The 15,099-nt window shown below is 49.6% G+C and overlaps 1 protein-coding gene across 1 annotated transcript; it reads left to right on the top strand.

The window, feature by feature from the left end:
• Nucleotides 1-3,300: 3,300 nt before the first annotated feature.
• On the top strand, nt 3,301-13,036 carry LOC102268102 (keratin, type II cytoskeletal 75). The gene is made up of 9 exons (XM_005906994.3): nt 3,301-3,786; nt 4,320-4,534; nt 5,453-5,513; nt 5,865-5,960; nt 6,760-6,924; nt 8,862-8,987; nt 9,129-9,349; nt 10,898-10,932; nt 12,810-13,036. The coding sequence occupies exons 1-9, from the start codon at nt 3,301-3,303 to the stop codon at nt 13,034-13,036; spliced, it is 1,632 nt and encodes a 543-aa protein (XP_005907056.2).
• The last annotated feature ends 2,063 nt before the right edge of the window (nt 13,037-15,099 follow it).

Below are 15,099 nucleotides of genomic sequence, written 5' to 3'. Positions count from 1 at the left end.
AGGAGGCAGGCAGCCTGGAGCAGCTTCCAGATGGAAAGCTCAATGGGCAAGGGCTGTGGTGACCCCATTCTCATGGATGGGTCAGTGAAAGCCCTTCCAGCCTTGACCCTTTACCAGCTTTTATTCCATGGAAAGCTCTGAAGAGCTTACTCAGCATGGGTCAGTGAAAGCCCTTCCAGCCTTGACCCTTTACCAGCTTTTATTCCATGGAAAGCTCTGAAGAGCTTACTCAGCATGGCTCAGAAAACAAGTATCCTTTCTTTTGGGAGAAAGATTATCATGCCATGAGTACAGAAAACAAAGACATTTTTTTTCTTTCTTCCACAGACACATGCACCACCCCAGCTGGGACCTGGACACTTTGGCAACCAAGCGAGAAAACTCCTGCACTCCTCCTGGCCTGTATCAACAAAAGCTATGATTCACCGGTTCCCCGTGGAAACTGAGACTCTCAAACACTCTCTCAATAGAGGAGAGGCCCACTCCCTGGCCTCAGCCCCAATAAGGAAATAGTACAGAGAACAGAGAACCACTGCTCCGAGTGCCAAGTTGCCATTTCAGGCTGGGGAGAATCTGCCAAGCCACAGGCTGCACCTCTGAAAGGACCCCTGCATGGAGAGACCACAGAATGTGGCTCTGCTTCTCTCTAGCTAGACAATGCTGATCTCTTTCATTTACCACATGGGGACTTGGCTTCTCATGCACAAAACACAAACAGAATACATTTCAGCTCCTCTCTCCCTCTCCCATCCTTTAAAGCCACTGCAAGAGGCAAGAAGTCAGCAAGACAAAAGAAGATCTAACAATTTTTGTCTGACTTCACCTCCACCCTCCATGGGGAGATGAGATGCAGAAGAAAGGGAACCAGGAGCTTTCTTATCAATTGAAATTTATGGAGGTTGGAGACACAGTCAACAAGACCAGCGGGGATGCTATAAACTGCCCCCTTATAACTGCTTTTGCAGTTACAAAACTGAATCACTTTGCTATACATCTGAAACACTGTAAATCAACTCTACTGCAATTTTTAAAGCATGTAAAAAAACTACTTTTACTGCATCCCAAAGGGTTTGAATCAGCTTATTTTCATTTTCATTCAACTCTAGGAATTTTTTGATTTCCTCTTTAATTTTTTCCATGATCCATTGATTGCTTTTTGTTTAGTAACATATTGTTTAGGCTCCACATGTTTATGCTCATAGCACTATCTCCAAATGCCAAGATATGAAAGCAATCTAAGTGTACATCAACAGATTAATGAATAAAGAAGATGTGGAAGATAAAGAATGTATATATATACACAATGGAATACTACTCAGCCATAAAGAAGAACAGAATTCTGCCATTTGCAGCAATACTTATGGACTTGGAGGACACTATGCTGAACTGAAATAAGTCAGACAGAGAAAGACAAATACCATACGATACCACTTATATGTGGAATATAAAAAACTCAACAAACTAGTGGCTATGAAAAAAAAAAAAAGAAACTGACTCACACATACAGAAAACAAACCAGTGACCACCAGTGGGAAGAGGCAATATAGCTGTTGGGAAGTGGGAGGTACAAACTATTGCGTGTAAGATAGGCTACAAGGATGTGTTGTACAACGTGAGGAATATAGCCAATATTTTGTCATAAGTGCAAATGCAAAGCAACCTTTTAAAATTGTATAAAAGTTTTCAATTTAAAAAAATGTTAAGACTAACGGGGGAAAATAAACAAGCCCTCTATTCAGTGTAGCCATGGGACTTTCTGATGAAGGATTAAAGAATCAGGATCCTTGGCCATCAACAGGAGGAGTGGCTGGTCAAGGAGACTTCTGGGATGCTGCTGCTGCTGCTGCTAAGTCGCTTCAGTCATGTCCGACTCTGTGCGACCCTATAGACGGCAGCCCACCAGGCTCCCCCGTCCCTGGGATTCTCCAGGCAAGAACACTGGAGTGGGTTGCCATTTCCTTCTCCAACACATGAAAGTGAAAAGTGAAAGTGAAGTCGCTCAGTCGTGTCCAACTCTTCACTACCCCCTGGGCTGCAGCCTCCCAGGCTCCTCCGTCCATGGGATTTTCCAGGCAAAAGTACTGGAGTGGGTTGCCATTGCCTTCTCCACTTCAGGGATGAGGCGGCTTCAAACAGAGACAAGAGTCAGTGTTTTATGGAGCATCACCGTTTTATAAGTTCCTCAATGTGTCTCAATTTAGTCTTCCCAACAGGACCATAAGCCTGTTAATAAAGAAAAAAGAATGTGTATTGTGCTGCTTTCAAATACTGAGTACTTGTCTCAGGATGGGCACCTTGCTGGCATTTCCTTCACAAACATGTGATTATATCAGGAGAGAAGACTCTGTTGAGTTGGCTCAGCATCTGCATGTCCTTGGCATTACAAAATCCATTTTCCCATGAATAGTCATCACAAACCCCACTTTACAGACACTCAAATTGAGGCCTGGAGATGTTTCATGACTGGGCCCATGTCTCACCTTTAGGCAGTGGCAGGGCTGGGATTCAAACCCATCTTCCTATTCTTGCAGCTTCTCTCCACATAGGCAGAGGACCTGACCTTAAGGGTCACGTTACACTGGAGTGGACAGGACATATGTGCTCACACGAACACACACTCACACCCCAGAATGTCAGTGTGACCCGCACAATACAGATGGCAGCTTTAGAGTAAAGCAAAGGGGCCATGAAAATGGGGTGGATTCCTGAGAAAGATGGGTGGAGAGCAGGATTTTCAAGATCTGGAGGGACTGCTTGGGCCAGGGTTGGGGTTGGGAGAGGGGGCTCTGAGAGTTAATAGCCTAGAAAGAGTTCAGGAGTAAGACGCACACCTAAGGGTAAGAAGGAACAGGGAACAGTGAACCACCATCACTGGGGCTGACACAAGATGTTTGCACAGGAGGGAGTTGGTCCCAGGCCCAAGAGAGCGGTTTGGAAATGAGGCAGTGTTTTCTGAGTCCATTTTAAAATGCATGATTAGGACATGACTGAAGGCAATTAATGTGCTTCTCATTCGTCTGCTGATCAAGTTGCAACTGGAAAGGAGTTTCCATGTGGGGGAGGGATGCCAGGGAACAAGCGCGTGGCTTTTACACCTTTTTCGGAGGGGAGCCGAGTGTGGGCTCAGGGTTGGTGGATGCCGAGAAAATGCCATCAGAGGCCTGCAGGAGCGTGCCCCGCCCCCCTCCCGGAGCCCATAAAAGCCCAGGGGGCCGGGGCACCCCAGACGCCCTGTCTTCTCCATCCCCCTCCACACGTACCCACAGCAGGAGCGCTCCTCACCGGCCTCTCCCAGACACCATGTCCAGACAGTCCACTATCACCTTCCAGACCAGCAGCCGCAGGGGTTTCAGCACAGCCTCAGCCACCACCCCAGCCACCAGCCGCTCTCGCTTCAGCTCCGCGTCCGTGACCCACTCCCCGGTGGGCAGTGGAGGACTGGGAAGGATCAGCGGCTTCGGCAGCCGTAGCCTCTACAACCTGGGGGGAACCAAGCGGGTCTCCATCAGTGGGTGTGGCAGCAACTTCCGAAGTGGCTTTGGTGGAAGGGCCAGCAGCGGGTTTGGGGTCAGCGGTGGATTCAGCTATGGGGGTGGAATTGGAGGGGGCCACGGGGGTTGCGGCTTCTCCGTCTGTCCCCCTGGAGGCATCCAAGAGGTCACCGTCAACCAGAGTCTCCTGACTCCCCTCAACCTGCAAATCGACCCCAACATCCAACGGGTGCGGAAAGAGGAGCGGGAGCAGATCAAGACCCTCAACAACAAGTTCGCCTCCTTCATCGACAAGGTGAGTTGGGAGCTGCCTCTGGTCCACGGGGTTGGGTGCCAGGAACTCTTGGGGAGGCCCCAGTCCAGAGAGCAGCCATGGCCCAACAGCTTCTCTGCGGGAAAGCACATTCACTCAGCAAGCACCCCTCAGGGGCAGAAGTATTTGCAGGTGGGGCCAGCTTGCCCCACAGGACTTGTGGGTATTTCCCTTCATTCTCCTTGGGAGCCATGCTGGCTGGTTCAGTCAACACAGAGGGAAATGTGAAGTTCTTAAGTTCCCTGAGAAAACCAACCTAACCCAGAGCAGGGCTGGTAGAGACACCCTAAGAATGGCGGCTCCCCATCAAGGAGCCACTACACTAGTTCTCTGGAGCCCCAGAGAATGTCAGGGTAACTTGATGGGCTTTTCCATTTCGACAGGGGTTGTCAGTTATATCATTGGCAGACGGGTATCAGGTGGAAAGTACTTTTCCTCTCCTATATTCATTGGGGTGGTGTCTGGCTCTGCCTCCCCAGTTTCTCCAGAATTTCTTCTCTTCTTCTCCCATCCAGGTGCGGTTCTTGGAGCAGCAGAACAAGGTCCTGGAGACCAAATGGAGCCTCCTGCAGGAGCAGGGCACCAGGACTGTGAGGCAGAGCCTGGAGCCCTTCTTCGAAGCCTACATCACCGACCTCCGGCGGCAGTTGGACAGCATCACCACCGAGCGAGGCAGGCTGGATGCTGAACTGAGAACCATGCAGGATGTCGTGGAGGATTTCAAAGTCAGGTGAGAGTGAGAGACCCTTCTGATCACATGCAGTCATCCCAAAACTCCTCTTGATGAGGGCCAGAGGAGAACAAAGGAGCAGATGCCCGTGTCAGAGAGGTTTGGACCTGTGGTCATCATCTCATGAGAAGAAGAGAGCAAGGTATAGAGTAACAAAGGGACTCTCATCTCATGCATCACTACCAACAAGAAGCTGACTCTTATATGTGTCCATGGCTGCAAAGGGACATCTGTGTCATCTAACAAAACATTATAGTTCTGAAAGCAATATACTATTTTACAGTTTATTATTTAATTACACTGGACATGGGCTCTATTATTGAGATGCCTGCATTGCCAAGGTGTACCCTAGAGTATGAACCAGGCAATCTGATCCTCCTGAGGGAGTCAATTTTGACTTGCCATCACCCGGGCTGCAACAGGTGAGGTATCCAACAGAAAAGATGGTCCTCGCCAACCCCTTAGGTGGCTCACCCTTGGTTTCTATTTTAAAGCAACACCTACTTACTAAGAAAAACACACTATTTAAATGGCTACCCTGAGGTTCAGTGGAAATACATCAAAATCAACCGAAGCAGTGTCCTGAACAAAGTTTATCCCACAGTTCCAGCAGGCACTTAAGACAGCAAAAAGTTTTTCAAGATTGAAATTGTGCATCTCTACGAGGATGGAGTTGCATAAATATGTTTTACTATCCCTGTCAGCTCCATGCCCACTTTCCAGTCTTACAAAAGCAAAAAAAGGAAAAAGAAACTGGCAGAAGAAATTATTCTCCTTTTATAGGGGGAGAAATAGAGGTTAAGTGAATCACCTGAAGTCACACAGAGGTCTCTTGCTACACAAGTAGTCCACCCCAGCCTGAGAAGAGTTCAATCAAACCCTCACTCACCGCTCGCCCCCTCTCCTCTGTACTTACAGGTATGAGGATGAAATTAACAAGCGCACAGCTGCTGAGAATGAGTTTGTGGCTCTAAAGAAGGTGAGTGGAAATGTCTCTCAGGGGAGAAGATTCAAAACCAAATCTGGGAGTGTGGGGTGACAGACCCTTGGGCCACCCAAGAAAAGTGACTTCAGCCCTTGGGATATCTAGAGAGCTCAAACCTGCCAAAATTCTCCCTCCATGTTTATGGCTCCAATGACCTTGCTGGTTTTCTGTTAGCCCAGGAGATTCAAGCCACAGTTCCCAGCAATTACCCATCCCCAGCCCCAAACCCCAGATACAGAGTTTGCTAAAATCCAAACTAGAAGGGTCAGGGAGTCTACCCAGCTTCTTCTGGGCTTGTTGCCTGGGGCCAGGGTCTCAGAGGAGCATCTTGTGCTGTCCTTTCAGGATGTGGATGCTGCCTACTTGAACAAGGTGGACCTGGAGGCCAAGGCCAACTCTCTGACCGATGAGATCAACTTCCTCCAGATGCTCTTTGAGGCAGTAAGATCATGCATGTGTGTTTGTCCCCCGCTATGTCTAAAGCCTGACAGAGAAGGATGTTGCAGAGTGTTATCCATATAGTGTCTCTCCCTGGGATGGAGGGTTGGAGAGGTCATGGAGATTGGGAAGAATTGCTTGAAATCCTGCCACACTTAACCCTACCCCAGCTCTGAGTATTCTCCCTGCAATCCCATGGCCGAGCAAGGAGCAAGTGTTGATTCCTAAACTCGCATGTCACTGGGTAACATCCCCAAGGAATCAAGACCCATCTCTCTCTTCCCCGTCTCAGAGAAATTCAGAAAGCAAGCTGCCTCTCAGCCCATTGGTCAGGGTGCTTCCTGGCCCCTGAAGATGCCTCTTTCTGGGCATCTCCACTCTGATGGCAGACACCTGGGCCTGTGGAAGGGGACAGAGAGGTAGAGAGCAATGAAGTCACACTGTGTGGCGGGGAGGGGTCCTAAAAATCACCCCATCCTGAAGAAACCTTTAATGCTGGCATATGAATCACATATGTCATATTCAACGTGATCTAATTTGGATTCAGAGAACACTTGCTAATCCTTCATATTCAGAGAAAAAGCACAGAGGGGAGCTTTGAGAATGGATACTGAGGACACACTCCCATTCCACTGATCTATGACCCAGAAACTCCTCAGGGGTCGGCTGGCATAGCAAGAGCTGGGCACTCCCTGCTGGGGATGCCAAAGAAGGATTCCTGACTTAGATGGGTGGTCAATTGCATAATTTCGAGACTCCTTCTTTTTTTGTGGCGGTGACGCTGAGTTAACTGGCTCTGCAGGAATTGTGTCAGATGCAGACGCGGGTCAGCGACACGTCCGTGGTCCTGTCCATGGACAACAACCGCAGCCTGGACCTGGATAGTATCATTGCTGAGGTCAAAGCTCAGTACGAGGAGATCGCCAACCGCAGCCGGGCGGAGGCTGAGTCCTGGTACCAGACCAAGGTGAGCATGGGCACCTCCGTGATAGGCTGTGGGTCTAGTGTTCTCTGAAGCCTTAGATCATTGTTTAACTACTAGCCACAAGCCTCAGGAGCCATGTGAGCATTCCCGTTTCTTTCAACTTGGCAGAAGTGTCTTGGAGGCTATGAAAACTTAGCTTGAAATGGATGTGGAAATCCCAATACACCCATATGCTGATAAGCGGTCAGGCAATGCTGGATGCTCAGAAGGACAGCCACAGTACCCCCACCACTTACCAACTGACAGGGAGCTGGATGAGACTCAAACAAACAAGAAATGCTCATAAAACTGTTTCCAAAGGGCTTGTTTATTTACAGAACTCCTACTGTATGCCAAGCAAGATTACAAAGTTATAAATGAACAAAATACAAAAGGAATCCAAGGTCTGGGGAGGGCATGAGATGAGTGAACAGTCATAGAAGGGGAAAAGCATTAATAAAACACTTCCAAGAAGAGGTGGGCTTTAGTCTGTTTTGGAAGTGGTGGGAAACAAAAGATTGCCAAGGAGCAGGGAGGGCCTGAAAGGCTGAGCAAGCAGTCCTGGGGGGTTGGGGGGCAGAAATGAGCACTTTGCTGAACAAGAGAGCTTGCCCTGGGAAGAGGGGGGTTGGCATGACTGCAGAGAACTATTGTCCAAAGGTGCAGATGGACAGAAGGTTTGGGTTTGGAGGGGTGTAGCAGCTTGAATGGTCCAACCCATGAGATCAGTTATCGGCCAAATGCAGATGCTTTTCCAGGGCAGCTGCTCACCTACAAGCTGGCTCTCATTCCTTGCCTTGGTCTTTGCACTGCATTAGTCGCTGCCACTGCAAGTGGTAGAAAAGAAGCAGGTGTCAGGTGCCAGGGGTACAAGAGTGGAGGTAGCTCCTTGGTAGTGAGTGGAGGTGGGATGCACTTAACTCCAAGTCGGGTGGTTGCAATGTGTAGAGTTGGCGAAGACTGTTGTTGCCTTTAACCATGTGTGTCCAGAAACGAAGAAGCCGAACCATTCAGCACTTTCTAAATTGGACAGATCTTCGCTCAGGCATGGGCTCTTCCACTGGGCAAGGTGTGAGTTTCCTCCAGTCTGCTGGAGGACACAGGGTGCGTTTGTTTCTCCTAAATGATGGTGTCCTAGACCCACACCATTAGACAGAGAGCCACCTGAGATGGAGGATTCTGTTACAAAGTCTTCAGAACGGGGTCCTCTATAGCCTGAGCTCCTTCCAATGGTGTTTCTCTGCAGTGCCTCCATTTCCCCAGCATTGGCATCAGGAGGGCCACCAAACTTCATGGTCACAGTTGGTCTTTGACGTATGCCCCATAACCAAGAACTCCCCAAGGACAGTGCCAAATCATCTCTCCCTCCTCATGCTCTGCATGCTCTGGGGGCTTCATGTACAGGTTGTTTCCCTTGTCTGGAATATTCTCCCCTGAGCCAGTCAATCCTTCCCAGCCTTCAGTGCCCAGTGTCAATATCTCCATCTCTAGAGGGACATCCCTGTCCATTCCCTACCCCATCCCTCACTTCCATATCTAAGTCAGATTCCTTTATCACAGCCCCATAGGACTCAGTTTATTTCCTAAGGGACACTCATCTCAATTTGAAGCTATAAATTCAATAATATGCAGGCTGGTAAGGAAAGGAGTAAACCATGAGTCTTACTGATAACTGCTGGTATCAAATGCCAGCCTGGTTCAATTATTTTCCATCTCAAAACAAAAAAATTGTAGGCAGGAGTCTGATTGTTCTCTTCATGATATTCCCAGAGCCCAGGACATGCCTGGTGAGTAGATGTGGTCAAGTAACAAGCAAGGGGATGGGTGAATGATGAGTGCATGGATGGGCTTGCTCAGAGCACCGAGGGCCAGGCTGGGCATGCAGGTAGTGCCCAGGCCAGGGTTTGATGGGGTGACTGACTCTGCTCTGGTTCTGTCAGTATGAGGAGCTGCAGGTCACAGCCGGCCGGCACGGTGATGATCTCCGCAACACCAAACAAGAGATCTCCGAGACAAATCGGATGATCCAGAGGCTGAGAGCTGAGATAGACAACGTCAAGAAGCAGGTACATTCTGGCAGGACCCAGAGCTCCCCACACACTTATGTCTTCCAGGTCATTCTGCCTCACTTACAGGACTCCTACCCAAGAAGCACCAGATTTCCAGGGGTTATCAGTAAGGTTCATGGCTTCCTCCTTTCCTTACAGTGTGCCAGCCTGCAAACAGCCATCGCCGATGCAGAACAGCACGGGGAGCTGGCCCTCAAGGATGCACGGGCCAAGCTGGTGGACCTGGAGGAGGCCCTGCAAAAGTCCAAGCAGGACATGGCCCGGCTGCTGCGCGAGTACCAAGAGCTCATGAACATCAAACTGGCCCTGGATGTGGAGATTGCCACCTACAGGAAGCTGCTAGAGGGCGAGGAGTGCAGGTGAGGGCAGATCACCCATCCCACCAACCTGGGCATTCCTAGGGGCTCAGGTTGGACATGACTGAAGGGACTTAGCATGCATGCATGCACGCAGGTTGATACAGGCCCTTCCTTGCCTGGAAAAGGGAGCAAAATGCTGGTAGAACTGGACTCTGACAAAGAATACAGGTGCAGTTTCTTTCCAGGGAAATCATAATCAACAATCCCAAATTTGAGGTGCAACTGCTTTTAGCACCCTATAGAAATCTAGAAGCTGATTGGATCTAGGTAAAATCAAATCAAAGGAGAAATTTGGTCACACAATGGGTCTGGATATGTAGTATGAATGACTCTGAATTGAGAATAAATTGTCCTAGGATTTGGGCCAACAGGTCTACCACTAATAGCTACATGCTGCTGCTGCTGCTGCTAAGTTGCTTCAGTCATGTCCGACTCTGTGCGACCCCATAGACAGCAGCCCACCAGTTTCTGCACTCCCTGGGATTCTCCAGGCAAGAGTACTGGAGTGGCTTGCCATTGCCTTCTCCAAACTAGCTACATAAGCTTAGGAAATTCAGCATCTTCCTCCCACCAATGCTCCCCACTCCCGCTTTCTATGTCTTTAGTGATGGAATAAAGAGGCCAGGTCACATGATCCCCAAAGCACAGTGGGGGCTTTGTACTCCAGTACCACTTGTGTGACCAGCTGTGTGATTTCTCCAGTCCTCATCTGTAAAATGGGACAGCCAGAGTTTCTATCTTCTATGTTATTAAGAGGGCTAAAGTGAGGGGCTACCAGTGAAGTTCTCAGAACAATGGATGGGACACGGCAAATGATTAGCTCCCCCTGATTTTAATGGCCAAAGATGTGAGCTTTGGAGTCAAATTAATTTGGCCTCAAATCCAGCTTTGTGATCATGAGCAAGTTAGTTAACCTCTCTGATCTTCAATTTCCCCATCTGTAAAACCGAGATTGTAATACCTACTTAGGGGTTGTTGAGAGAATTAAGTGGCATAATGTGGGTAATAGGTAGGTAGCCCTTTTCAAGGGCTAGGTCTGCATTTATGATGAATGCCACTTCTGTCCTCAAAATGCTAAAGCAAAACTACTCTAGTTGTTACAACAAGGCTAGGCCGATGATTGCTATTGTTACATTTATGACTCAGACTCCTCTCCACACCTGTAATAACCTCCGTACCTGACAATAGGCCATTGTTGAAAGAGCGATCTTATTGTTCTATGACAGCCCTGCCTTTCCAGCTGACTCTAACATATGATTCGCTTTAATTTTAATTTTCTTAAGGTGTTTATCTCGTTTACACTAAAAATTCTGAGATTACAGATTTGACTCCTATGAACCCCAACTCTGCATTATTTCATTCATTAGATTATTATTATTTTTTTAATACTACTGGTATTTAAATAATTTCAACCTCCATTACTTCTGCAATAAAAATAATTGAAGGCTTTCTCAGTGAATTTAAAACAATTGCACAAATGTCATTTCAAATGACCACAAGCTGCTGGACACCACAGTAACCTTCCTTCTCCCCCCTCCTCCCCATCAGGCTGAGTGGAGAGGGCGTTTCTCCAGTTAATATCTGTGAGTATGACATCCTTTCATGTCATCTGGAATGTATGTGGCTGGGGACTGGGGAGATGGTGGGCATGTCAGAGGGTGCCAGGGATGTATGGGGCATTGGAGGGGATCCTACCTATGGGAGGTTCATTTTGAGAAGGTTTGAGATTCTGAGTTTCTATTAGGAGAGACCTTACAGTCATCGACTTTACCTCTTTGCAAGTGAGAGGGCACCACGAAGGGAGTAACGGGAAGTTTGTGCTCATCCTTCTACATGGGTTGCAGGATCCTCAGGCCACACCTTCCCCTGCCCAGACTGGATCACACTAGAGAGATACTGTCTGCTCTCAAGCATTAGAGAGAGCCTTCATGCTGGGCACTAGGGCATTGCCAGTTAGGCAGCCTCTTCCAGAACAGTCTTGGAGAAGCCCCACTGCTCGGCTTAACTCTATGGAGTGTAACACAGAAAGCTACCAAGGGGTTTCAAGGCAGTGAGAGTTCTAAGAGGCCTGGCAGTTGGGCGCCACTTCCCAGAAGCAGGAGAGGCATTCGTTAGCAAGCTTGCACAGCCCGCACTGGTAAGCACAGAAGTCACCGTTTACAGAGCTCAGTGCTGGCATCGTGAGGCCAAGAGACGATTCTTACAACTTACACTCTGCAAGTGAGTTCAGTTTTCTTGACGTGACAGTCACCTTAGCGATTGATGATATTAACCAATGACTCAATGAGGCAGATCCCTCTGAACCACCCAGAGGTCCTCCTTCCCTAAGGTCCTTGTCCAGTGGCTCCAGAGACCCTCAAAGCTAATTTGGGGACTGGCTGGCATGACGTCTAAAGTTTCCTTTCTTGAAAGCACCTAAAGTCTGTGCTTATTTCCTAAGGTTACCATAACATAGTACCACAGACTGGGTGGTGAGAAACAACAGAAATATACTGTCTCGTGGTTCTGGAGGCTAGAGATTACAAACAGAGGTGTCAGCAGGGCCGTGTGTCCCTAAACCTGTAGGGAGGACCTTCCTTGCCTCTTCCTGGCTTCTGGTGGTAGCTGTCCAGCCTTGGTGTTGCTTGCCTCACTCCAGCCTCTGTCTCTATGATCATGTGGCCATTTCGGTGTGTCTGTCTTCACTTGGACATCTTGCCTCGTCTTAAAAGGACACTAATCATAATGGACCAGGGCCCACCTTAATGATTTTATCCTAACCTGATTACAACTACAAGGTCCTATTTCCAAGTAAAGACACTTTACAGGTATTCAACACATTTTGGGGAGCATACAGTTCATCCAATAACAGAGTCTATATTTTATTTCAGCTTTCCTTCAGAAGGGCCCGAAGTAAGGTACTAGATGTTTAAGATGATGGGTGGTTTGAAAGTTAGGGAGAGAGCAGTTCGGGAGGAGAAAAGGGACAGAGTTAGCCAGCCAGGGGGTCATCTGTCACTTGGTCTATCAAGAGTATTCCAGCCCTGCCTTGGGATTCAGAGAGCGTGGACTGGAGGGCACAAAGGGAAATGTACCCACAACCAGCTGTGAGCTTCCAGAAGGAAGGGAGACACCAAGACCAGGGGGAGGTGGCGACAAAACAGCAGGGGAATCAAAGGGAAGGCAGGCGGGTAAAAGAGCTTCCCAGAGGACGGGCATCCCAGTAAGTTCTGGAAGGAGAAGAGAGGCACCAAGTAGCAGGGGAGAGGCAGGAAGCCATTCGGACTGGGAGGACACCTGGTGCTGTGGGGCAGCTGAAACTAGACTGAGCCACGGGACAGTGAGCTCACGAAGTGGGCAGGAAACTGGAAAGAGGCAAACCACCCGTCCCCACCCCGTGGATTTTGGGGAGCTGTCCATGATGCCCCAGGTGTCTTCTCTCCTGCCCTTGGTTCTGACCACATCTCCTCTCTTCCGGCAGCTGTGGTCACCTCCACCGTCTCCAGTGGCTACGGAGGTGGCAGCAGTATTGGCAGTGGAAGCCTGGGCCTCAGTGGGGGCAGCGGCTGCTCCTTCACGACCAGTGGTGGGCACAGCCTGGGCGGCTCCAGCTTCAGCAACAGCAGCAGCCGGGGCCTCGGGGGCAGTGGCTCCAGCTTCAAGTTTGTCTCCACCACGTCCTCCAGCCGGAAGAGCTATAAGCACTAAACACAGTCACCCTGCTCCCTCACCCCTACCCTGAAGCCAGCTCCGCCCGCTCACCTGGCCTGTCTGCACTCATCCCTGCTCACCTAGGTGCTTTTCCTTGTCTCATGTCCTCGAGGTCCACCTGTGCTGCCAGGAAGCCTGGCATCCTGTCTAAATCCCATTCCCCAGCCTAAGCCAGCCTCTGCCCTCCCTCAGTCCCCAGACTGCTCCTAGAACCCACTCTGTGCCAAACCCGCTGTCTTTCAAAATTCACTGTCAGATTGTCTTTCAGAGACTCCCCATCAGCTCTGCCTCCCTCCTCCCTTCCTCCAAATGCAGTCTGTATCTCCCAGACCATCTCAGTGTCAGCCCACCTGTCTCACGATGCTTACGAGCTGCCTGCTGGATGAGAGTGAAGCCTCTCTCTCTTTCCTCCCAGGACCGTGTCTATTAAATGCATGTATAATGTGTCTGGTGTCCAGCCCTCTATTTGGAATGGTGATGGAGCACAGAGTGATCCTTCTCCCCATCCAAACCTCCTCTCAGCATGGGGTCCTGGCACAGGGAGGGCTCAGCGCATCTGACCTCCCTCCCTTTCCCTCAGAGCTAAGAAGACTGGGCTGAGAAGATGGGAGGGGCAGGAGGGCCAAGCACTGGCCAGATTCCCTCCCTCCCTCCTTCTGCCCACCTACCCCCTCCTCCCGTCAGGATGCCTTCTTTGAGAAGCCCAAGCCCCTGGGCGGAAGCTCTGCTCAGACTCCCCACTCTGTATGTCATGCAGGGCAATGCCCTCCCCTCCCCGAACCAGACTGAGTTCCAAGGACACTGACGTAGGGTGGGCAGCCCAGCCCTCTGCCAGCAAAGGGCTGATTGTTTCCTGACAGCTTCCAACTTGCAGATGTGAGCAGGAAAATAACAGGCCAGGAGAGGAGTTAGAAGTCAGCCCTGGGGGCAGTGCTTTCACCCAACAGAAGGGCCATTTAGGCCCATAATTGCAGGCAGCTCCCACATTCCTGAGTGTACAGCCTCTGGAAACCTCCCATCAGACCTCAGCCCCTGGCATCACCCAGAATTGAGGCAGCCCGAGTGGGCTTGGAGGGATGGGGTCAGTGCTCAGGACCACATTGGTGGGCTCTTGGAACCAGGGATCTCAAACACAGCTGTCCAGGGTGAAAGAGCAAGAAGTTAAATGGAAGGGAAGGAAGGGGCCATGAACTAGGATGAGAAAAGATGAATGTAAAACCAGGGGCTAAAATTTGGAAGGTTTGGAGGGAGAGGACGGAAGGAAGGAGAGAAATGACACTGAGAATATGTCCCTGGTCCTCGGGGTGACCACGGGATGAGACGCTGGGATGAGGGGTAGAGGGCACAGGAATTCGGAGTGAAATCCTGAATTTGCTCCTTCCCTCGAACAAGCCAGCTCGCCATCGGTACGAGAATAGTGATGCAGAGCTGGTGACCTGCAGTCAGACTGCTGGTCCTAAGTCTCGGAACTACTCTACACCTCAACTGCTTCATGTGTGAAGCAAGAATAATAAGAGTTACCCCTTCCTGCTGTGTGAAGTTCAAGTGAGAAACAGGTGTAAAGCACTACTTATAATTGCTGCTCCATAAATATTGGCAATTATTATTCTTGTTGTCCAACCTCACAATGAGAATCAAATAACAATGCTTATAACTGACCTGCCTGTGGTCTGGCACAGATGAAATCCTCAATAAAAAATTTTTTCCCTCATAAGTGACCATGATGGGAAGACCGTAATCAAGTGTATGGTTTCAGAGTCCAAGACTCAAGAAAAGGGGAGGAGAAGAAAAGCCATGGGAATATCTGCAGCATATGGCTGAGAACGTGGGATGATTGGGGGTGGGGGGGCTTGGGACCAGGCCTGCCCCAGGTCCCAATTCCCAGGCCTGGTCCTGCCCTGGGTGGGGTGTTCCCTGTGATGATGAGCAGTGCAGGAAGATGGGTCATGGCCAGACATACCATTGAGATGAACTCAACAGAGTGGTCTTTGATCTTCTCTGGCCAAACCCAGTTCTCAAAAGGGATAAAAGTCAAGGAGAGTTGTAGAGAGCTAGACTTG

Source organism: Bos mutus, chromosome 5 (assembly GCF_027580195.1).
Source record: "Bos mutus isolate GX-2022 chromosome 5, NWIPB_WYAK_1.1, whole genome shotgun sequence".
Taxonomy (NCBI): Eukaryota; Metazoa; Chordata; class Mammalia; order Artiodactyla; family Bovidae; genus Bos; species Bos mutus.
Note: the sequence above shows the minus strand (reverse complement) of the source record. Positions and strands in the feature narration are given on the sequence as shown.